The sequence below is a fragment of the Ranitomeya variabilis genome, chromosome 1 (assembly GCF_051348905.1).
Source record: "Ranitomeya variabilis isolate aRanVar5 chromosome 1, aRanVar5.hap1, whole genome shotgun sequence".
NCBI classification, from domain to species: Eukaryota; Metazoa; Chordata; class Amphibia; order Anura; family Dendrobatidae; genus Ranitomeya; species Ranitomeya variabilis.
In genome coordinates this window covers 418,495,491-418,520,177 of record NC_135232.1, presented here as the reverse complement: position 1 = coordinate 418,520,177, position 24,687 = coordinate 418,495,491, and the positions used below count along the sequence as shown (strand labels likewise).

At 42.1% G+C, this 24,687-nt stretch overlaps 1 protein-coding gene across 1 annotated transcript in view; it reads left to right on the top strand.

Moving 5' to 3' along the window:
- FREM1 (FRAS1 related extracellular matrix 1) overlaps nt 1-24,687 on the top strand; it is a 364,890-nt gene that overhangs the window by 174,517 nt on the left and 165,686 nt on the right. The window contains exons 13-19 of the mRNA XM_077249240.1: nt 186-353; nt 828-1,036; nt 2,556-2,649; nt 11,917-12,169; nt 12,643-12,840; nt 23,040-23,225; nt 23,931-24,127. Coding sequence (XP_077105355.1) covers nt 186-353; nt 828-1,036; nt 2,556-2,649; nt 11,917-12,169; nt 12,643-12,840; nt 23,040-23,225; nt 23,931-24,127 — 1,305 coding nt within the window. The remainder of the gene's footprint in view (nt 1-185; nt 354-827; nt 1,037-2,555; nt 2,650-11,916; nt 12,170-12,642; nt 12,841-23,039; nt 23,226-23,930; nt 24,128-24,687) is intronic.

Genomic DNA, 24,687 nt, shown 5'->3' with positions numbered 1-24,687 from the left:
AGCAAATAGACTTCAGCAAACCATCCAGTCATAAACACCCACACAACACACAATAATAGAACACATGTAGTGCGGCAATGTCATGTGCATGTAGTAGTACAATAGTACACAGACTACACCACAAGGTCAAGGTTTTCTTTAAATGCCAGACTGCCATGACAGTGATTAATCTTTTGGTTTTACAGCATGCAGTGAGTCACATGAAGGTTGCATATATGCCTCCCATGGATGACATAGGTTCTGAAGTTCTGCGTGTCCACTTTACCTTATCAGTCAGGAATCGACATGGAGGTACATTGTATGGTATCTGCTTCAACATCACAATACTTCCTGTAGACAATCAGCCTCCTCAGGTAAATGCCTACACAGATCTTCCATAATAACAGTTAACTACGGTAGCACATTTAATTATGTCTGTAAACTGTAACTGCCACTTCAGGTGCCTTCTCACAATATGCTGTCATGTCAAGTTGCTTCCAAAGAAACTGGAAACAATAAGTCAATATACCGTAAGTGGCAGCCGTGTTGCACACAAAGCAGAATTTGGCTGTCCCCAGAATTTCCATAGATTTTGGCTGTCCCCAATAGGACAATCTTCTCAGTGTTTCTGCTTGTCATGCTGATCACAAAGGAGACTTTGGGGCAGGTCCAGTGTTCCATCGTACATGAACATTCCTGAACACCTAGCTGTGTTTGGAGAAAGATTACATATAATACAAAAATTTAATTACAGGGTTTTGGATTTCGTTTTTGGGTTACTGGGGCTGAGAATGACTTTTAAATGTATTGTATTTTTTACAGTGTTTTATATTGCATCTTGTGTTTAGGTACTCACATATGACCTGAGAGTGGAGGAAGGTGGCTCTCATCTTTTGACTTTGGACCATATCCATATGACAGACAAGGACACATATCAAGACAAGCTTCACATTATGCTACAGACAACACCATTACATGGCGCAATACAGCTAGAAGGAAGACCAGTTAATGAGGGAGAGCAGTTCAGCTACATGGATGTCAGCACGTTAAAAGTTAGGTTAGGATTGTTACAATCATTGCTTTAATTTGCATGTATAGGTCAAAACTGTGTCTCCAATCCATTTGAGATAATATCATATTGGAGATAATGGTGTTATGGCTGCTTATTGTAACAAGACATCAGGCTACATCATCAGGATGACCCGATATTGCACAGCAGAGATGTCAAACTCAAATACACAGAGCAACAAAATTAAAAACTTGGACAAAGTCGCAGGCCAATTTTGATATTGAAAAATGTCTACAATTGAGGAAGTTTTTCTTTATCATTAAATATAATGGTGAACACTTTCATATGGAAAAAAAACGTAAAGGGGTTGTCCTACGAACAAAGTACATTTTAAGTAATAGATCTTTAGAGTCAGATCACATGACATAAAAATCATAGGGCCTCAAAGCAGAAGTTCTAATTGCCCCCCTCCACCCCCCCCAAAAAAAAACCCCTCAATATTTGATGAGGTCGCAGAAGAGGATATCTCACAGCTTTGCAGTCCAAAAAGTAATTTTATCCCAGCAAAGTATGGTGACCCCACAGTATGATGCCCCAACTCTGATCCCCACACAGTCTAATTGACCCCAAATAGTCCTCAATATAGTATAGTGGGCCCCACAATACTCATCCATATAGAATAATGGGACTCACATAGTACTGCATACAGAATAATGGCCCCACATTAAAAAATAAATAAACACTTCAACTCTCCTCGTTCCTCAATTGCATCTATCTTGGCAGCAAGTGTTCTGAAACTCTTCACTGCTTGACACAGCGGGCAAGAAATATTGACATCATCGCACCCGTTGCACTGAGACGATAGACGCAGAGAGAGAATGATGGAGGAGGGAGCAGACAGCTTTCCTCTTCCATCATTACTTTTAATAGTGTGATGCTGGACATGGTGGGGGTGGGGCAGTGCTCTAGAACTACTCATCTATGGGCATTGTTTTTAAAGAAATGGGGCCAATAATTGCATTTGCAACTTTTTTTATCCAGATTTTTCCGTGTTTTTTGCCTTTTTTCTTATCAGTACCTTATTCTTTATTTTAATTTGAGCTTTTTTAAAGTCTAGTTTACAGATGTTTTGCGTTAATTCAGAAAAAAAGTGACACATTTTTTATATTCCTAAACCTATTCACCACTCCACCCCCACTCTGTCTCCCTCTGAAACAATTTTATGCACACCTAAATTTTTAGCTTACATTTTCTGACACTACTACATGTGACAAGTCGCGAAAAAATCAACTTTTAAGCAGTTTTTATTTTACTCAAAATTCATGAACCATGTATGCCATCAGGAGTATTTGGCTCAAAAAACACCAAGGAATACTTCATGACACAGAATTAAAGATACTTAAAAAATAGCAAATAACAAATCGGGCCTATAGGTCCAGCAGTTTTACATAAAGATACATTTATAAAATATATTAAAGGAAATTGCATAATGTAAAAAAATATATAATTTATAAGAGTACCAAAATTAGATGCAACAATGTGCTAACTGTTACTTTCATTACTCCAGGTACCAGCATGATGGTTCAGAGACTCTAAATGATGAAATAAAATGCTTAGCTACAGATGGCATCAATTCTGCTCAGTTTCTTCTAAAAATACAGGTAGGTGTCTCTACAATAAGAAAATTGATAGATAGATAGATAGATAGATAGATAGATAGATAGATAGATAGATAGATAGATAGATAGATAGAAAGAAAGAAAGAAAGAAAGAAAAGACAGATAGCAACACAAACTTGAGCAGATTTTGGGTGCAATACTTCCTGAATAATGCAGTCGCACCACCACATTATGGGTGTCAGGTCCAAGCATTCCTACATAAACACTTTCCTAGAAAGTGGATAGGTCGTCATAGGTAGGTTGAATGGCCACCAAGGTCTCCCGATCTGACTCCCTTAGGCTGGTTTCACACGTCCAGATAATTCCAGTACCGGAGAAAACGGTACCGGAGTTATCAGTGTCCGTGTGCTCACCTGGCACATCAGTGTGGCACACGTGCGGCAGCCGTGTGCCGCCCATGTGCCGCCTGAGGACCACACGGACCGTGCAGGAGAGACAGCGCTACAGTAAGCGCTGTCCCCCCTGCGTGCGGTGCTGAAGGTGGCATTCATCTCTTCTCCCCTGCAGGAGAGTTTTTGGTTTTTTTTGTTAAAAATAAAGTTTGGGGGTCACCTCCCGCCTCCCATCCCCCGTGCACCCGCCCGCTTGCAGAGAAATACTCACCCAGCTCCCATGATGTCTCCACTCTCCTCTCAGCGCCGGCAGCTTGTCCCGTGTGAGCGGTCACGTGGTACCGCTCATTACAGTGATGAATATGCGCATATTCATCACTGTAATGAGCGGTACCACGTGACCGCTCACGCGGGACAAGCTGCCGGCGCTGAGAGGAGACATCGCAGGAGCTGGGTAAGTATTTCTCTGTAAGCGGGCGGGCGCATGGGGGATGGGAGGCGGGAGGTGACCCCCAAACTTTATTTTTAACAAAAAAGCAAAAACTTGATTTTTCATCGCTTCTCTCCTGCAGGGGAGAAGAGATGAATGCCGCCTTCAGCACCACACGCAGGGGGGACAGCGCTTACTGTAGCGCTGTCTCTCCTGCGGGCGGTACATGCAGACGGAGGAGAGTGCACACTGTTCTCCGTGTGCATGTGTGCGGGACGCTTTGCGGACCATGCTGCCAGAGATAAACGATTTCAACGTGAAAACACGGAGACATGTGCATAGACCCATTCATTTGAATGGGTCTACGTGTGTCAGTGTCTCCGGTACGTGAGAAAACTGTCACTACACGTACCTGAGACACTGACGTGTGAAAGAGGCCTTAGACTTTGGAGTCATTTGAAGGCAAGTGCCTATGCTGTGAAGATACGAGATGTGCAGCATCTGAAACAACAGATACTGGAAGCCTGTGCTAGCATTTCTTCTGCGGTGTTGCTATCAGTGTGTCAAGAGTGGGAGAAGAGGATTGCATTGACAATCCAACACAATGAGCAGCACTTTGAACACATTTTAACATTTTATAAGTGGTCATAGACTTGTAAATAACTCATGAAATAATAAAGTTACGTTAAAACCAAGAACAGCATTATTTTTCTTGTGAAATTCCCAATACGTTTGATGTGTCACATGACCCTCTTCCCATTGGAAAAAATAAAGTTGGATCTAAAATGGCCTACTTCAAAATGGCTGCCATGGTCACCACCCATCTTGAAAACTTTTCCCCATCCCATATAATAATGTGCCACAAATAGGAAGTTGATATCACCAACCATTCCCATGTTATTTAGGTGTATCCATATAAATGGCCCACCCCGTATATTTAGATTGATGCTGTAGATAATGTGGTGATAGCGCTACCTGAGTGGGTTGGGGAAACTCGCTTGGCAACAGGAATTAAAGCACTTAGGCATGATTTCTCCACATAAACAGTCTATTCGGTTTATTAAACTTCATAAACCGTGTCACAAACAGTTCATTATATACATCAACGGAACACATTAACACCGACAGTCTGTTCCAATGGCAGATACGTCTCTGCCCGTAACCCCCTTTATCTGGAGTTACCTTATAGGAACTCATGCTCCACACACTGACTCCTGTCAGTGCTGGTTCCCAGGGGAAAGCTGCCTCACTGGGATTACCGTCCTTGTGACCAGGGCACCTCAGATAGTCCAGACCTGCAGTAGAAACTGTAGCTTCCCCAACACAGTAGCCATCACAGGCTCTTTAGATGCGGCCCCTCCATGCGCTTTTGAGGAAGTCCAGTCCCAGGCACTTCCAACACACAGGCCATCAGTCCATGGTCTCACAAGGTGCTTCCAGGACTCCAGTCCACTCCAGGACAATCCAACACACTGACCATTCCAGGACTCACACTCAACCTTCCAGGTCCATACACTCTCAACCATGTGACCCACACCCTGGTCACATTCATTACATAGTTGTAACCACTGCCATAGGTGGGAGGTGTGTGTGTAGCTAGTTCGACCTGCCTAGCTCTTCAAACTAGCCCTATAAGCCCTCCCTTATAAGTAAACACAACAAACACTTGTGGAACTATAAGTCCCAGCATAACCATATCATTTTGGGCTCACAGTGCAGACTCTTTCTGCAACACATACCGGCCATTTACAATCACTAATTCACCATCATAATTATGCATCCAAGCGCATCCTGAAGCGCACACACAGCGCCCCCTGGCTGCAACATGGGTCACATCATGAGTTCAACCATCCTTCACTATATTTCTTATTTTATACATATGTATACTCTGCAAATCACAAACAAATTACCCAAAAAGTTTTACCAGATCTGGGCTGTACAGCTCATTTTACGAGATAAGTAATATACTATTATGTAACATGGAAAGTAGAGAAGAACGGACTTGTTCGGAAAACGTTCGCCAATCTCAAATTCGGCACGAATGCAGCATATTCGGATTCATGTTCGGTTTCACGAGCATTTTTCTAGTCAGCAAAATTTGGTCATAGTTCAGTAAATCATCGCGTTTTCACTAATGCTTTTGTTATTACTTTGGCTACTATACTGGTGCTGTATGATGAGCGGGGAATACGGGTGACTTGTTTGATGAGGGGAGGGGTGTGTCAAGGTCAAAGGAGCTGCGGAGTGTAATTTTTTTTTCTTTAATAACTTAATGTGTGCACATTCCGGCAGCCATTGAGGGTGCAGAAACCATCCACAATGTCATGACACAAAATCTGCTGTGATTGGCTGCCGAAGTCCCAGGCCATTTAAAAAGAAGACATCTTTTTTTGCTGGCACCATTTTCTCAGTGTTACAGTGCAGAGAAGCTGCTCCTGTGCTAGTGCTGGTGGTGCTGAAACTATACTTGTCAGTTACTGTAGCTAGATAAGATCATGTTCTGTGTGAAATCAATCTTCTAGCATCTAACTAGAAACAAAAACTGTGTTGCAGTCTCAGGAAACCCCATTTGCTAATCGAAATCTTTACTGATAATGTTGTGTTTCAGTGACAAATCAGAAGGCCAGATTTCCACTTAAGAATCGTTAGGCCTAATATTGGGGTACAGCCAAGAGGCCTAATTAGCTAATTCAAATCGTTTGTGCTAAATTTTTGTTTCAGTAACAAATCAGAAGACCAGATTTCCACTTAAAAATCTTTGGGTATAACAGTGCTGTTCAGGCACACTATCTAAGAAAATAAATAATGATTGTTCATTTAGTGACAGGTGACTGACAGCTGTGGGCCTAAGGTTGTGAAACAGCAGGTTACAAGAGTGGAAGGCTACATACAACATGAGTGGGAAAAAGCGAGGTTGTGGTGGAAGGGGGAATAGGCTTGGGTGGGTTAAGTGTTAAGGTTAATGAAAGCTCAACTGAACAAACACTGTCTCATCCTATCCAAACACCACTGACAACTTCTGTTACTGGATGGGCTACTTGACTCCCTTTCTTTGGCAGCCGCACAGCGGTATGCATTGTAGATGAGGCTTAGAAAGAGTATGTTCTCCAGCGGATGGCAAGCGCTGCATCAAGTGGCCTCTCCTCCTCCTTAACATCAGACACAGTACAATCCTCAGAGGTAGATAGCAAGGAAAATCCCAGTATGTAGCCGGCGCTCCCGTCTAGAGATTCTCATAGATGTTATACATAAATATCTGCTTTATTGAGGTAATAAAAAATTATAGGACAACGCGTTTCGACTCCTACATCCTGGAGTTTTCTTCAGGTCATTAAAAAATAAATACCTCAGTAAAGCAGATCTTTACCGGTGTATATATATATATATATATATATATATATATATATGGGATTTTCCTAGCTATCTACTGTTTTACCACGGATGTCTGAGGGCCTTTTCCGTGTGCCCAGTTGGCCGAGCTACAGACCGTTCCCCTTGGATTCCTGTCGCATCCCCTTTCGATGCTGCATTTTCACCTTTGACTAGGTGAGTGCAATTATATAAGCGTGCAATTTACACCTAGTTACTGCACTTAGATCATGCGTGGCGTTGTTCTCTTTTTTCCCTATCCTCAGGGTTGTTTGGATTCAATCCTCAGAGGTGGCACCCCAATCACCCTTGTTTCCCCTCGTATCACAAATTTCCAAACGCCCAACTGACTGTGGGAAACCACAGAAGGGTCATTCTGCAGAGCTGTTCACACAGTCTATTCCATGTAATATATGCAGGGTATGTTGCTCTACTAAAATATGCCCATGAGTATATGTAGGACCAAAAGGGTGCTGCATGATGCATGAGGTCATATGGAACAAGCAAAAGGGAGAGGAAAGGTCAATGCATATAAAATGCGCACACCTAATATATCGAAATAGAAAAGTACAATTTTTTTTTACACAATAACACAAAACCAATAAAAACATTTAAAAACCATGTACCAATTCAGATTTCATAGTGGCCTTAGTAGCAAAACACATAGATGTGTATAATCTTGTATAATACAAAGAGTATTATAGAGGGATTGTTTCGTCTGGTCACTATACCAACTATGGGGATGCTCATTTTTGGGTGATTGTTACTCTCTTTGAGGTACCTCTCCTATGGGTGATCATGCCTTTCCTCCGACAGTCTCACTTGTTGCCTACTTTATTATGTACACTGCTCCCAGGTACCATTTTTGACTGTTCCCTTGTATTATACATGATTATACTGTAAATATCTATGTGTTTTGTTACACAGGCCACTATGGATTGTTGTTACATGGTTTTTAAATGTTTTCATTGGTTTTGTGTTATGGTCTCAATAAAACTATATTTTTCTCTTTCTATATGCAAGTGCATCTCACAAAATCAGAATATTATCAAAAAGTTAATTTAGTTAAGTTCTTGAATACAAAAAGTGAAACTCATATATTATATACAGTCATTACAAACAGAGTGATCTATTTCAAGTGTTTATTTCTGTTTATGCTGATGATCATGGCTTACAGCCAATGAAAACACAAAAGACATTATCTCAGTAAATTAGAATAACAAAAAACACTTGCAAAGATGTCCTAAGCATTTAAAAAGGTCCCTTAGACTGTTTCAGTAGGCACCACAATAATGGGAAAAGACTGCTGACTTGCCAGATGTCCAGAAGGCAGTCATTGACACACTCCACAAGGAGGGTAAGCCACAAAAGGTCATTGCTAAAGAAGCTGGTTGTTCAGAATGCTGTATCCAAGCATATTAATGGAAAGTTGAGTGAAAGGAAAAAATGTGGTAGAAAAAGGTGCACAAGCAACTGGTATAACCGCTGAACCTAGAGCCTGGGAAGGCCGTGTGTGATAAAGAATGCAAACCTGGTTGTGGCCTTACATCGGAGCAACCCCACATACGTGCCTTGCATGGCTCATGTCCTCAACCTGGTGGTACAGCAATTTCCCTGCCACTATCCCGGCCTGGATGTGCTGCTGTAGAAAGCTCACTTCCAATGATCGCATTCCACTAGTCATCAACTTGTATCGCTACAGAGGTCTTTCAGCCTACTGGTTAACCGTTTGATTTGCGATGTTTCGACACAGTGGAATTCCACTCTGCACATGTTGCAGCGACTGTGGCAGCAGTGACGAGCCCTGGTACATATATCCTTTTACATACCCTGGGCCAATGCAGTATGGACGGGATGCAAATCACCTTTGTGGAGTGGGCACAGATGAAGGACCTCTGCACCCTTCTGCACAGTTTTGAAATGGCTACTAAGATCATTAGCGTTGATGATGCCATCATCAGTATCAGTATTCTGGTAAGCTACATGCTGGAACACACTTTGAATAGTCTGCGTGAAGAGGTGGTAGGCCCAGAGGAAAAGGTGGAAGCAGAGAAGGATGTGGAAGGGACAACACTATCTCAAAATTCTGGACTGCCGTCGCACAGGTGGGTGCCATGGGAGGGTGGCTTACAGCGATTAAGTGGGGCTCATTGTACTAGACATACTGTTAGTGAAGGCGCAGGAGCAGAAGCTGAGGAACAAGTGGATGAGGACTACGTGATGGATGCGCAATAGTCAGGAGATGAAGAGGATAATGATTCCCTCTGTTGTCCATGTTTGGTGGGAGGAGATGGAGGAAGCAATCTTGAGTGTTACCCCACTGCCAACACACCATGGACTTGGACCTCAAGGAAGCGTCCGACACATGAGCACCTTCTTGCTGCACTATCTTCAACATGATGCTCGTATTCTTAGAATTAAAAATAGTGATGACCACTGGGTTTCCACTCTGTTAGTACGGTACAAGAGTAAATTTAGCCAGATGCTTCCCTCTCCTGGAAAGGGACGCGCACATGCTGGAGTATTGAAACACGCTTGTAGACAATCTTAAAAATGTTTTTCATCAAAATAGCAGTGAGGCACACAGTGTGCATCTCAGTTCTAGACGTCCAACTCCAAGAATGTCAAGCATCATAGCAAAAGCATTAGCAGCAGCAGCAGTGTAAGTGGCATAAGCAATTTCTGTGAGTCGTTTCACACATTTTTAAGACCATCCTGTGCACTAGCACAACAGAGAACAAGTCTTATCAGCTCAAAATCAATGCCATCAGGGAGGGTTTTGACCATTTTGCATTTTGGTCTTCAAAAATGGAAGAGTGGACTGAGCTCGCCTGTGACACCTTGGAGGTTATTTCATGCCTGGCAGGCACTGTTCTCTTAGAACATGTCTTCACCACTGCTGATGGAGTCCTGACAGATAAGCGCATCCGGCTGTCCCCTCAAAGTGTACATTACCTAACTTTCATCAAAATGAACAAGTTATGGATCTCCAATGACTTTTGCACTCCAGTCGCAGACTCGCAAGCTAGGCGATGGTGTAGTTTTTAGTGTCATGCACTGATCACACATTATTTTAGTCTCACCCTTGTGGTGGCTTATGTGTCTGCTGTTGCTACTGCTGTTGATGTTACAAACTGTTTTTTTTAAATATGGGGACTCCAAGTTATGTCTCCTTCTGGTGAGTTGCCTGTGGTGGAAGGTGTGTCAGAGGCCTACTATAATATTTTTACTCTGTGGAAATAGATGCCACTTTAGTAGTGTGTGACAATAATGTTTTGAAATGTGGAGACTCCAAGTTTGGTCTCCATCTGGTGGGTTTCCTGTAGTTGAAGGTGTCAGAGGCCTATTATACTGTTTCTACGCTGTGGAAATTGATGCCACTTTAGTGGTGTGTGACAATATTTGGAAATGTGGAGACTCCAAGATGGGTCTCCATCTAGTGGGTTGCCTGTCTAGTAGGGCTCCCAGACAGGAAGTCCAGCACTTACTTTCAGTCAACTACCTGTGTTACTTTCCTTACATTTTTCTACCAATATTACTGTATGAAAATGATGTTTGTGCCATCTGAGTGTGGCTGGAAAAAAAAATTGGATGTGTTGCATGAGCTTTCAGGGCTCCCAGCTAAGAAGACTTATACCACTGCCTTAACCAACAGGTCCTCATTGAAACTTCATGTAATAATTATAGGGGATAACTCAGGAGACTCTTTGCGTGGAACAAGACAACTACAGGACACAGTTTTATAAGTGGTAAAGTCTATATTATCACACGGTGATTCAAACAGGTGCAGAGAGAAACTCAAGTCCACAACACTTGGTGCAAATATCAAATGCAGCTCAGCAGTCTATGGGAAACTTTCAGAGCAAAATGCAATCACGCAGAAAGTCTATGAAGCACAGTTATTCTTGAGGATACTTGACACGAATAAGTCCTTGCATAGTCCACAACACAGATAGATATGCTTATAAGGCAGTTCAAATAATACCTTAGCTCAACCAGGCAGGTCTGGGTAATAGTCTCAGGTTCTTGCAGAGCAGAAACAGCTTACATGTCCAGCAAATGCAGATGGAAGCAAACACGAGCAGCAGATGAAGGAGGATTACTGGAACTGGTGTACGCAGCAGGAACTCAGAGCAGAGTAGCAGGATAACCCCACAGGTTCACGGGAGCAGGTATATAGCCAGGGAGTCACCAGAGGTCAGGAGCTGGATGCAAGGCAGAATACTCTAGCACAGACTGAAGGCTGGGGTGGAGTTTTATAGCAGGAAGACACAGTGCACATGAGACCAAAGACACCATCTTGGAAAAGGGCAGTAATGCACAAAAAGGTAATAAAAAATGTTCAGAGTCCTGACACTTCAATTCAAAGCTGTAAATGCTGGTCCAGACCCCTAATACCTCATGCATGGCCCATGACTGACTCTTGGTCTGCCATTTGCAAATTTCTTCTATGGGTCAATTAATGACACTTTTCCTGGTGTCTGCCCCTAATTTTAGCTGTTTGGGAAGCTGTTTTGGTCACCCCTTAAAGTGTTGTGTATACATTTGGTTTGGCTTCCTATTGAATCTAATGGTGTACATGTGAACATGTTTGGTGAATGACAAAAGACGAGCGAATCACACCTAACAGAACCTTGAAAGGATCACACCTCTCTAATAGAAAGTTGGCATTGAAGGTTTGATAAAATTGTTCAGAAGTAAGACAGGAAAAAGATAGTAGCCCAAATTCATTAAGACTGATGTTTTATACACCAGTCTTAATGATGGGCGTACAGGAATAAGATGCTTCAAATTCATGAAGAGGCGCACTCCACTCAATAAATTCAGTTTATCTTATTAATGACTTACACCTTTGTGCACTTTCGCAGAAATATTACTCCAGTCAATGCCAGCACTTTTGCTAAATTTAACAAGCTGGCGTTGCCACACGACATGCACCTGTCAAAGTGTATGACAGTTTTCTAATATAAACACTTTGATATATCGCCCCCAATGTTCTGTAATTATTTCATTCTATCAATTACAGTATATTATGGAGGTTATTATGCATTATTTGCTAAAGCCAAAAATGGATAAAATATCTGAAATACCCAACATTTAATCATATTTATATTGCAGATTTTACCAGTAAATGATGAGCCACCAGTTATGAAGGACAACCTGCTACCAACAATATACTGTTCAGAGGGAGATGATGTGGTCCTTTCTACTGACTACATCTATGCCGTTGATGAGGATAGCGATGATACGAAACTGATGTTTATGATTGCACGGCAGCCCCGCTTCGGTATTGTTCAGAAGAATGGATTCACCATTGACCGGTTCTCTCAGAAAGATGTTCTTGATGGAGCGGTGATCTACAAGCATACCAGTATGAACTCAATATAAGACCTTTCAACATTATCTAGATAAGTCTTAATACAGGGTGTAAAATAAGAAAGCAAAGCCCCCTGATAACATATATTATATTAAATGGGTCTAAAACCACATTGATCATAGAGCACCCTTCCTCTTTTTGCTTGATCATGTTGAATTCCTTACTCTTCTTTTTTTCTATTTTATATACTCCTGAATGTTGACTATGTCAGTAAAATATACTAAATGTACAGTGGTAAAGAGTGATCAGCAGATATCTGAATCGCATTGCGTGAAGATATATTTATAAATGATTGCCTAGATGTATGAGATTTAGTTACATGAATCTGAAATAGCTATATTCTGATTCAGGAATATTAGGTATCTTCAACATGATTATGATAGCAACATGCAATCATCTCTTCATAAATAACAACTTGCAGAATACGGGTCTTTAGATTTTAACATGGCTCCTGTTTCATCCCTCAGGTGGAGAAATTGGATTGAAGCCTTGCTATGACATTATAACCCTCATTATTTCGGATGCTGAATTGGATGCTGATGTCAACATATGTTGCATTAATGGACCCAATAATCCACTAGTGCCTAATCATGACTCCTTTCCTGTGTATGACCTAAACATCACTGTTTTTCCTGTGGATAACCAATCACCATTACTTACAATAGGTAACATTCATTACTGTATTTGTTGAAGGGGTTGTAAAAACAAGTGTCTATACAACTTTGGAATTAACCGCTTATTATAAATCCTCTCTATCCTCAAGAACAAAGAGATTTTAAATTCTATTGTGTACTGCTCATTGCCTATGTTACCAGTCACCTTTCAGTCTCAAAGTGGTCAGTTACCTAGGTAAAGAGCATGCGTCAATAGCAGGCTCTGCGCGATAGAGTCTGCAAACGCTACTTTTCATTGCAGCCAAAACAAAGCTGCCACTGCTTTCTGCTCAGTTTGGACCAATGGCACGACCTTGTCACCGGTCTGAACATTCAATCTTCTGGAGCACACAGCCCCCTGGCAACCAGTATGAAACCACATCAGAACATTCCTTGAAAGGTAAACCCAGACTTGTCTTGCCTCGGATCTTTTAACTACACCCTTTATTGGTGATGTAACCATCAGGGCTCTGCATCTCTCATGCATGTTCTGTCTTACTGGTCATGCGTAATGAAGTTGGGTATGAATAACAGAGACGCCTGGAGTGAATAATCCAAGAAAAAATGTACTTAAAAAGTTTTGAACTTTATTACATTACAAAAAGGCATAAAATAAATTTGTATCATGACAAAAATCGTTTTTACAGAGAGGGATCAGTAACACAAAAAATGTGGGTTTAAAAAAATAAAATAATATATACATATATATAATGAGGTGGGCACAGTATTCATCACAACATATATAAAGTGCTAGTGCTGCAATGGACAGGTACATTGTCCGATTAAGGCTAGTTTCATATTGGCGTTCGAATCCGCAGCGTTTAATCCGCATCCGCAAGTGCAGGAAAAAACACTTGGAAACGCGTACAAACGCGGCGTCTTTTAGACGCATGCGGAAACGCATGCGGTTAAAAAACGCCGCGTTTGCACGCTTTTCTATGCGTTTTTTCCTGCGTTTGCGTTTTTGGTGCGCATGGTGACAAATTTTACAGAAGAAAAATCGAGATAACCAGAAACCGCCAATGGGACTACAGAGGGCGTGTATTATGGGATCTCAATATATAGACCCTTGAACAGTTGAAATCTTCAGATTTTGCTCCTGTATGCTGTGTCAGAATGGATCTTCGCATGGAGAGCTTTTATTTCAACCTGGATTTAAGCATCAAGCTGTTTCTTGCCTGTGCGTTTGCTTGGGAGCAAGACAGAAATCGCGAAAGATGGAGAAGGAGACATCGTAGGCGTTTTTGGAGACACCCCATTATCGAACTACGTGAGAGCCGTGGAGCCTATCACACGCTGTATGGTGAGCTTAATGCCAACCTGGAGAAATTCCATGAATATACAAGGATGTCGCAAGACTCATTCCGGGATTTGCTTGCTCGTGTCCAAGGAGCCATACGGAGACAGGACACCCAGCTCCGTAGAGCGATTCCACCCGAGGAACGTCTGTTGGTTACATTAAGGTACGTTCCAAATCTAAACCAATGACAGTCCAAATTTTGGGTGTTCTGACATGTATTTTTGGGGTATTTTCCTTTCTGTCTTTAGCGTAACCACACCATAAATAGAATAGATTGTAATTTTTTTTTGGTTTGTTTTTCTTACAGATTTCTGGCAACCGGAGAGAGTTTATCATCCCTCCACTTCCAATACCGGCTCGGAATATCCACCCTGTCCGGAATAGTTGCGGACACCTGCCGGGCTTTGTGGAATGTACTCCGGGAAGAGTTTATACCCCTACCCACCACGGAAATGTGGCTTGAAATTGCGGAAAAATTCTGGAATGTGTGTGATTTCCCCAACTGTTTGGGAGCGGTGGATGGAAAGCACATTCGCATTATCAAACCAGCCAGAACAGGATCGGAGTACTTCAATTACAAAAAATATTTTTCTGTTGTGCTCATGGCAATAGCCGATGCGGACTGTCGCTTCATCGCCGTGGACATTGGAGCTTTTGGCCGTGGCAATGATTCCCAGACTTTTAAGAACTCTGATATGGGCCACCGTGTGTATGGTAAAAATTTTAATTTTCCACAGCCACAACCGCTCCCCAACACTCAAGGTACACCGATGCCATTTGTTATGGTTGGGGATGAGGCCTTTCAGATGTGTGAAAACCTACTGAAGCCATATTCCAGTCGGGACTTGAACCACATTAGGAGGATCTTTAACTACAGACTGACCAGGGCCCGAAGAACAGTAGAGTGTACCTTTGGCATTCTAGTCTCAAAATGGCGCATTCTTGCATCAGCCATTAATCTAAAAATGGAGACAGTCGACGAGGTGGTCAAAGCCTGTGTGGTTCTGCACAATTATATAATGGCAAAGGAGCAAACCAACATTGAACTGGATGAACCAGTTGCACACCCACTGCCCGATTACCAGCATCACCCGCTGCGGTCAACTGCTGAAGTTGGTCACATGTGGGACCAATTTGCTGCCTTTTTTGATTCTGATATTGGACGTGTGTCATGGCAGGACAATGTTGTGTAAATGTCCGGTTGTAATTTTATCTGTACAAGTAATTTTCTTAAATGTGAATAATATGTCTCATTAATAAACTTTATTTTTGTTTGTGTTGACCGTGTCTCCTATGTATTTCCTCTACAAACGAAGGCTGTCCTAAAACTGGCAGTATTTGGTCTGTCTTTAATATCACTATATGTAATCCAAAACCAGGAGTGGGTGATAAAGGCAGAGGTGCTAGTTATTATGTTAATATCATAATTTACCAACAATTTGTTCACTCCTTGTTTTGACTTACAAATATTGATATAAAACACTGACCACATACTGCTAGTGTTATGGCAGCCATGTTGCTTTAGTGGTAAGCTTGTTGACGTCATTGCGTCCTGATTCTGTTCTGCAGTATCCATTGGACACAGACTGAAGAGACAATGACTGTCACACTAAAGAGCTCTATAGTCATCAAGTCAGGTGTCAGAAATAATGAATTCATGATGCACATATAACAGCCTCATGAATTCACTATTTCTGACACCTGTGCAGGTGAGCATAGATATGCCGTGTATGACCACCATCGTCCCTTCACTTTGTGTGGAATAGATTACGTACACAGAAGAGAAAATGGAGGTTATACAAGGCAGTTCTCCACTCACCAGGTCAGGTGTCCTAACTAATCATTTTTTTGACACCTGACCTGTTGCGTATAGTTCTGCACTGTATTTCCGCCATTTTCTCTTCAGACTGCTACACTAGTCACTGACTAAGCAGAAGGAAGAGATTATGGAGATAATACATTAATTAATTTTTTGGCCCACCTCATATCTCTATACTAAAGACACACAAAGCTGCAGTCTTTTATTTGCTAACTACTGGAGATATGATGTGGCCAAAAAATAAAGTGTGTGGCGAAGTTTATTTGGTGCACAGTGTGTGTTGCCGGTGGCGAAAGACACAGTAAACCAAACATAATTGTGCCAAAAAAATAGTTTTTATTTTTAAACAACAAAAATATTTATTTAACTGTGCCGGCTTGGGGTAGAGTGATGTAAACTGCTAGGAATAGAGGTGGCCGTGCAGTGGTATGCAGCAGAGGTCGGCATTGAGGTTAATCGTGACAGTGAAGGCACAGGTGGATATGCCGCCACTGTCTGCTGAAAATACCGACTCTGCTGCATAGCCTGCACGTAAACAGCATTGCAGGCCTGTATGACACTCAGCTGGAGATCAGGAGTAAGGTGTTCCGACATGCCCTGCTAATTTGGTTAAAAAAATGATGTGCTGGCCTCTGGAGGTCGGCTTTTACTTGGTCAAGGCTTTTGGTGACCTCCTGGATATGTGTATTCATGTGGCTAAGTGAAATATCCATTGAGTCACCCAAAGCCTTGAGTCCTTCGTGAAAAACCGAGCTCAAGTGCAATAACTCGGGCATGAAGGACCTGTCCGATGCCCTCTGCCGCTGCCGGGAGGAACCCAAAAAAAAAGAGGCAGTGACAGAGGACTGGGAAAGGGGAACACCTGATGGACCAGCTTCCTGGTCTCCAGTTAGTGTGGCAAGCCCACTTGCTGCAGCGCTGCTGGATGGCTGGGACGGGTCCATGGCTGTCTGATGAAGGACCGCTCCAGAACCTGGGCCAACAGTAGTGCTCCATGTGCTGTGAAAAAAGAAAATTAATACCAAGAATTAACCAGACGCAAAATCCTGTGGAAAAGAAATATACAGATTATGGCAATACAATACAACCAAATGCAAGGGGAAAATACTTACGTTCTCTGGGCAAGGACCGGTCTTAAAAATGCCAGAACGCGATGGTATTTGTATTTTCTGATCCTTGCTCTTGAACCACTGGGAAAACGGCTCTCTTGACGCAGGTCCTTGTTGAAGCGGTCCTTCATCGAACGCCAATGTGTTTTCACTTTGGCCACTGTTAAAAAAAAAGTCAGAAAAAGGACTTTTGGCCGTGCTCACACAACTGTGTGTGATGAGAGAAACTCCAGAGAGTTTCTTTCATCACACACAGTCGAGTGAGCACGGCCAAGGTCTCTGCTGCTTCACACTGCAGTGCAATACTTACCAAATGCACTTCGGACCTGATTCGGGGCGTTGTCCCAGCCATCCCACATCGCTATGGCCACCTCATTCCATAGGCACCGGATCGTCACGTTGTTTGAGTGCAGTGGATCCTGGGTGTCCCACAACGGAACTCGCTCATGGACAAGGGAGATGAGGATATCTTTGTCAATGAGGTCCTCATCCCGTTCTGGAACCTAAAACATAAATGAAGACATTAAATGTTGCATACATTAACATAAGGAAAAGAAAGAAAACAGAGGCTGAGAAATGGCATGAATAAGGAAAGTCAAAATAAAAAAGGAGTCCAGAAGAAAAATGTAAAGAAAGAGGAAAGTAAAGAAAGGAAGATTCAAGAATAGTAAAGTGAGGTTACAGTAAACAGTCAGCCTTGTATACATACACGCTGCCGCCTTGCCACCCGACCGTGACTCTGCTGCTCCTGCCCAGTCTCAGCCGCAGTTGAAGAAGAGCTCTTAAAACAATAAAAAACAAAATTGTCATATGTGTAGATGTGACAGTGAATACTTACCAATCTGAGGAGGCAAGTACTCACCTCACTGACATGTTCTACTTCAGAAGGCCCAGGACGTTGCTCCTCATCAGAAGAAGAAGACATTCTGATGCATGCAGAAAGAAAGAAATGGCAGAAATTAGGACATGTAGAGACAGAAAATAGAAAATAAAGGCATTGGATAGGATATACTTACATTGTTCAGTGTCCTGTTTTCCTCCAAGGATGTAGCCTGCGTCTCGTCTGCTTCTGTGTCTGCTGAGTAGTGACCTGCAAATGTCCACTCCCTCCCTTTATCACCTTGTATGTGGGGGGTGGCTTATCAGTGTCTAGACATGTTTTTCTCTTGTGGAACGCATGCGTTCACGAACGCAAGCAAACGCATGTGCTTGTAAACGCATGCGTTCATATAGACAGCAATGCGTTTTTCTGGCGCATTCCTTGTGCAATCGACCGCATAGTCTCCAGGCGGTAAATTGACACCTCTAAAAATTACTACATGTTGCATTTCCGCAAAAAGCTGCAGACGATGAAACAACGCATGCAGCGTTAAACGCGGTAAAACGCGAACGATCGCAAACGCATGCATCCCTAATGTTAAAGATAGGAGTACACAACGCATGCGGATATTTGCGGAAGAAATGCTGCAGACACAACCGCAAATGTGAAACCGGCCTTACATGGCTTAGTATTAGTTATGTGCAAGTCCTCAGCAAGCAGGATACATAAAGTGCCATATCCCAGTATAATAACACAATGCTACGTATCTCATAAGTGCAAGAGTGCTCTTACCCATTGTACCTCTTTGAGACACCACACATGTAGCCCCAACGCGCGTTTCGCAATGGCTTCTTCAGGGGACCCATGTTTGGAGTATGTCCCAGCTTGCTTTATATAGCGCTCCATAATTATGTGCCGCTGTTTGGGCTCGGCGCGTGTGTCTTATTAACCGCGTCGGGAATGTGTCACATTCTGCAGCCTATGGCAGTGCGGGTCATGGGGAAATCCCCGATGACGTCACTGACCCGCACGCATCACTAACAGGCGCCCAGTACGACGTTCCAGCCATCAGGAAGTGAGAGACATGCGCACTTCCCACTTCCTGTCAAAGGCACCGCTGTTTACATAAACGCTATAATAGGTATGGGCACATAAATAGGGCAAATATTTCTCTATTTAACCTATGTTAAGATACAATTACAGACAACACAGGTAGGTAAAAATGAGAGGAAGGATAAAAACAAAGAAAAAGACTGGACATAGGCTATTTCTCCTTGGTGTCAAAAACCAATGTTATACATATACACATAAGTGAAAGAGAGCCTCTCAATATACAAGTTGCAAAAGTTCAGAAGTGCTAATATATAGTTAGATATGAGCTGTAGACATATAAAAATGTACTGTGCACAATTAGTACATAATCTAATACATAAATGAAAGCTAATATTATATACAGAAAGTCATAAAGTAAAAAAAAAATAGAAAATAATAATAAAAAATAAAAATAAAAAAGAAGAAATTAATAATACACAAAAACCTTTTTATAGTAAAAAATAAAAGTGACAAATGTGAAATATTAACTTGTGACTTTAGTTGTGATGGTTTTGAAAATCCATAGTCTCCAATGTCCAGGACAACACCGGATGAGTTGAGCTTGAAGGGATTTTTGACACCAAGGAGAAATAGCCTAGTATGTCCAGTCTCCTTCCTTGTTTTTATCCTTCCCCTCTTTTTTCTTACCTTTGTTGTCTGTAATTGTATCTTACCATAGGTTAAATAGAGAAATATTTTGCCCTCTTTATGTGCCCATACCTATTATGGCGTTTATGTAAACAGCGGTACCAATGACAGGAAGTGGGAAGTGCACATGTCTCTCATTTCCTGATGGCTGGAGCGTTGCACTGGGCGCCTGTTAGTGATGTGTGCGGGTCAGTGTCGCCATCGTGGATTTCCCCGGTGACCTGCACTGCCATAGGCTGCAGAGTGTGACGCATCCCCGGTGCGGTTAATGAGACACATGCGCCGAGAACGCCCAAACACCAACACATAATTATGGAGTGTTATATAAAGCAAGCTGGGACATACTCCAAACATGGCCCCCTGAAGAAGCCATCGCGAAACGTGTGTTGGGGCTACATGTGTGGTGTCAACAAAGTGTTAATCCGCACAGCGGGGAAGCCCACTCAGTGCACAGGTAACTGCATGAACTGATGCTGCAAGCGTATATACAGCAGTAAGTGCTCTGTGAGCCGGGGTGCCACTCCAAAGAAATAGCCACAATGGATGCAAAAATTGAAAGGAACGGATGGCACTCACCGGTTAAAAAAACGTCTTTATTCCAATACTTTAAAACATCGGCATCAGGAGGATGGTAGCAGGAGTGGAATGGACGACAGCCGTTTCACACTGCATTGGCCCTTCTACTGGTCACACCAAGGTGTCCATTGCAGAACTAGCACTTTATATATGTTGTGATGAATGATGTACCCACTTCATTATATATATATATATTTTTTTAGACCCACATTTTTTGTTACTGATCCCTCTACGATTTTTGTCATGATACAATTTGGTTTATTGTGTGCCTTTTTGTAATGTAATAAAGTTCAAAACTTTTTAAGTACATTTTTTCTTGGATTTTTCACTCCAGGTGTCTCTGTTATTCATATTGATGAGGAGCGTCCATATGGGTATTGCCCAAGTCCCGGTTATTCAGGCAAGGGATTATATTTAGGATGTTACAGTAATGTATTCTGCTCTGATTTTTCTGTTTCCTGTAATGAAGTTGGGTGTATGACACTCGGCTTCATCTGAACAATGCTCTTGCCCTTAGTGGCAGTAGTGACACTGATTCAACTTCAATGCAGGTAGGTGCAAAGCAGGATCTGTGTCACTAATACCAACTAAGGCATGTCCGGTGTGCTGAAGTACCTGGGGAGCTTACACCCGGCTTAATTGCACATGACCAGGAAGGCAGAATGTCGTGCTCATGCACGGGAGTTGTAGAGACCTGGTGGTGATGTCGCCTGTGTGGTAGATGCTAATCACACCACCTTGACATGATTACAAGATCTGAGCCAGGACTATTCTGGGAAAAATAAAATTTCACGGGAATAGTCCTGGATAATTTACATACCACAAGTCAGATTTATTGCTTGATTTTACAGACTTAGAATGACACATAAATGACCTTATAATCCAGGTATATGCTTATATAAAACAATGGCGGTGGCTTGCAGGTACTGGGGAGCTGCCAGCTTCCCTTTTAGTTAGGTCGCATATTTCTAGGATATGCCAGCACCTTCTTATCCTCACAATTGAAGGTAACAAAGCACTGGAACCTGCATTACAGTTTTCCCTGCACAGAAACACTTCTTACCACCAGCTGTGCTGGAAAATGCTGTAGTATCCCACTCAGAATGCTGCAGTCCCCAAACAGCATGCCAGGAATGGTTCAGTGCAGAAGAAATACCAAACATGATCTCAGAACCTTTTTTTCTTCATATTGTCAGGGTCCTAAAAGGTATTTAGGACTGGACTTTGATTGGATCATCCAAACACATGAATATGCTGTGATGCAGTGACGCCTATTACAGCTAGGGGGGCGCTGTGTGTGTTCCTCGGGACATGCATGGAGGCATATCTGTGGTTATAATGATGGTGAAACAGTGACAGGCAGAATTGTAAATGGCCGATATGTGTCGCAGAGGGAGTCTGCGCTGTAAGCCTGAAGTAATGTTGTTGTTCTGGGACCTGTAGTCCCACAAGTGTTTGTATAGTTGTGAAGGGAGGCTTACAGGGCTAGTTATGAGAGTTGGGTGGGTCGAACTAGCCACACACACCTCCCATCTATGGGAGTGGTTACAACTACATAATGTGACCATGGTGGGGTCACATGGTTCCTGTGTATGGACCTGAATGTTCTCTGTAATGGAGAGTGTGAGATCCTGGATGGCTAGACTGGTTACAGCGCACTTAGAGACTTGTGTGATGGATGGTCCCAGGTGGGGACGGACGTCCTGAACAGCGCACTGAGTGGCCTGTGTTGGAAGTCCTGGGAGTAGGCTTCCTGAAAAGCACAACCTGTGTTGGAAGTCCTGGGAGTAGGATTCCTGAAGAGCACATGGGAAGGAGTGGAGGCAGAGTCTGCAACGGCACTGCACTGGGGGAGCTACAGCCCATCTGAGGATCTGGACTGTCAGGTGGTGTAGTGAGCAAGGCATTGTCTGGGATGGTGATCCCAGGTCAGCAGCTTCCCTGTGAGAGAGAGGACTGACAGAAGGTCAGCGTGTGGAACAGGAGCTCTAGAAAGGTAACACCCAGGAAGGGGGCTATCATAATGGCAGAGAAGTATCTGCCAGTGGAACAGACTGTGTTCCATGGACATTGATGAACTGTTCAGCGTACGGTCACCCATGGTAACTGGATGAAGTGAGAGGTTCAGCATGTTTAGTGTCTGTGAGTTAAAGCCGTATGTGAAATATCTGAGTTAAAGCTGCAACTTAATGTCACGGGTTGGGGCCTATTTGTTTTATGAAGTTTATAATGAACTGTGCATAACCCGGTTTATGACTGCGTAATAAACCGCATTGACTGTTTTTGTGAGAAAAACGTACCTGTGTGACTGAGTCCCATTGCTAAGCGAGTGTCCCCCAACACATGCAGTAAGCGCTATCTCACAATTCTTTGATCTAAACCATCCATGGTAGCTCCAGTTTTATGTTTACGGCCTTTGTCCTGCTGGAAGGTGAACCTACACCCCGGTCACGATTTTTTTGGAGCCTCTAACTGTTTTTTCTCCAGGATTGTCCTATTTTAGTTCCATCTATCTTCCCTTCTACTCTGATTAGCTTTCCTATCCCTGCTGAAGAAAAGCATCCCAACAGCATGATAAACATACTGCCAGAGCTACAATGGAGGAGTTTAAATTAAAGAATATTCATGTGTTTGAATGGCCAGTCACAATCCAGTCCTAAATCCCATTGATAATCTGTAGCGAGACTTGAAAATTGCTGTTCACAGATGCTCTCCATCCAATCTCACTGTGCTAGAGCTAGTTTGAGAAGAAGTATGGGCAAAAATGTCAGCCTCTAGATGTGCAAAGCTGGTAGTGACATACCCCAAAAGTGAAATGTAATTATTTAATTCATTTTTTTTGCATAGATGACATATTTACTGTGGATGAAGGCAAATCATGTACAATTACCGTACGTCACTTACATGCCAATGATCCTGACACAGAGGACAATGCTTTGCAATTTGTACTTGTTTCTCCTCCTCGATATGGCTACATTGAGAATATTCTCCCATCTCCAGGGTTTGAGAAAAGTAACATGGGAATAAGTATTGGTGAGTGATTAAACAAAAGTTTAATTGAATTAGAAATCATGTAGCGGGACAGGGAACCTTTCGTATCCTATTACGCACAATACTTAGCCATCTAGCCCGAACAGCCTGAGTACAAGGAGGCTGCCCATCCCTGCTCAAAGCTGATAAGAAGCATTCACTAAACATATAAAAGTCCATCTTTAATATGCACAGTTCCTTCTTAAGTGATCGCCATGATTTTACATATCTTATTGTTCCCAGAATAGACTTTACACAGCATGTGGCATTATTTTAGAAGGCTACAATGGAATGTTGTTATCTTTCCAGAAATGCTGTCACCTTCTTTAAACATCGCATATTATGCAAAATATCTGTCAAAACTGAAATGTTGGAAACTAGATTTTTTTTTGTAGGAAAAGTATGTATACACAGCAGATGGTATTAAAAAGCAAGAACAGAAATAGCCTGCAGTCTAGCTTATAGACCTTGAGGTGCAGACGAGATAACTGGCTTGCCTGTGGTCATGCATGGACGTAGCCTATCTCTATTGCATTTCTAATTTTTGCTTCCCAAGGGGTTTATTCATGGCCATGTATCTACTTGACAGTAACACAATATCCAATCAACAGAATATTTTTTTAAAATCATGACTGTAATAAAGTCCAGAATTTTTTCATGCTTACTTTATGTAAGACGTTACAACTAACTTTTTCTTATTTTACCCAGATTCTTTTACTCTGAAAGACATCATATCCCAAAATATAAACTATGTCCAGTCGAGACATCAGCGGATAGAACCTACTGCAGATCAATTTACATTGTATGTCACTGACGGGAAACATCACTCCCTGGAAAAGCCATTTTATATCATAATCAACCCAACAAATGATGAAGTTCCAGAATTTATGGCCAGAAATATCACAGTAAGGAATGTTGGCAGTTGTTATCTAGTAGAAATATTCTAATTTGTCAGATGGTAATAGAATAATAGTTGCCTAACAGCATATTGGAGCAATTAGTATTTTGGGAGAACATTAAAGATTATTCATGCTGGCTAGTCTATTATAAAAGGCGGATACTGTCTGTTCTTTTTCTCCATGTTGTCAGTTTTTGAACTATGCTCGGGAAGAAAATGGCATACAGCCGAAATAATGATGACATGTTTCTGCTTGTCTTTTCAACACTTACTTCACTTGGTAGAACAATGTATTGACAACCAAGTTAAAATTAATTTTTAATGAATTTAAAAAAACAATGTATTCTACATACGCTTTGTAAACATTGGGGCAGATTTACTAATTCTAATACTTGAACAGCCTAAACTTTGAGTAGACAGTCTTAAAATGCACCAAATTTATCTCAATTGCTCATGGTGGATTAGGGGAGACAACAATGGCTTAAAGAGTAACAAAATTTTTGCTAAAAATTTGTATCGCATGTTTGTGTCCTTTTAATTGCAAGTAGATCGGTGGGGTCCTGAGAC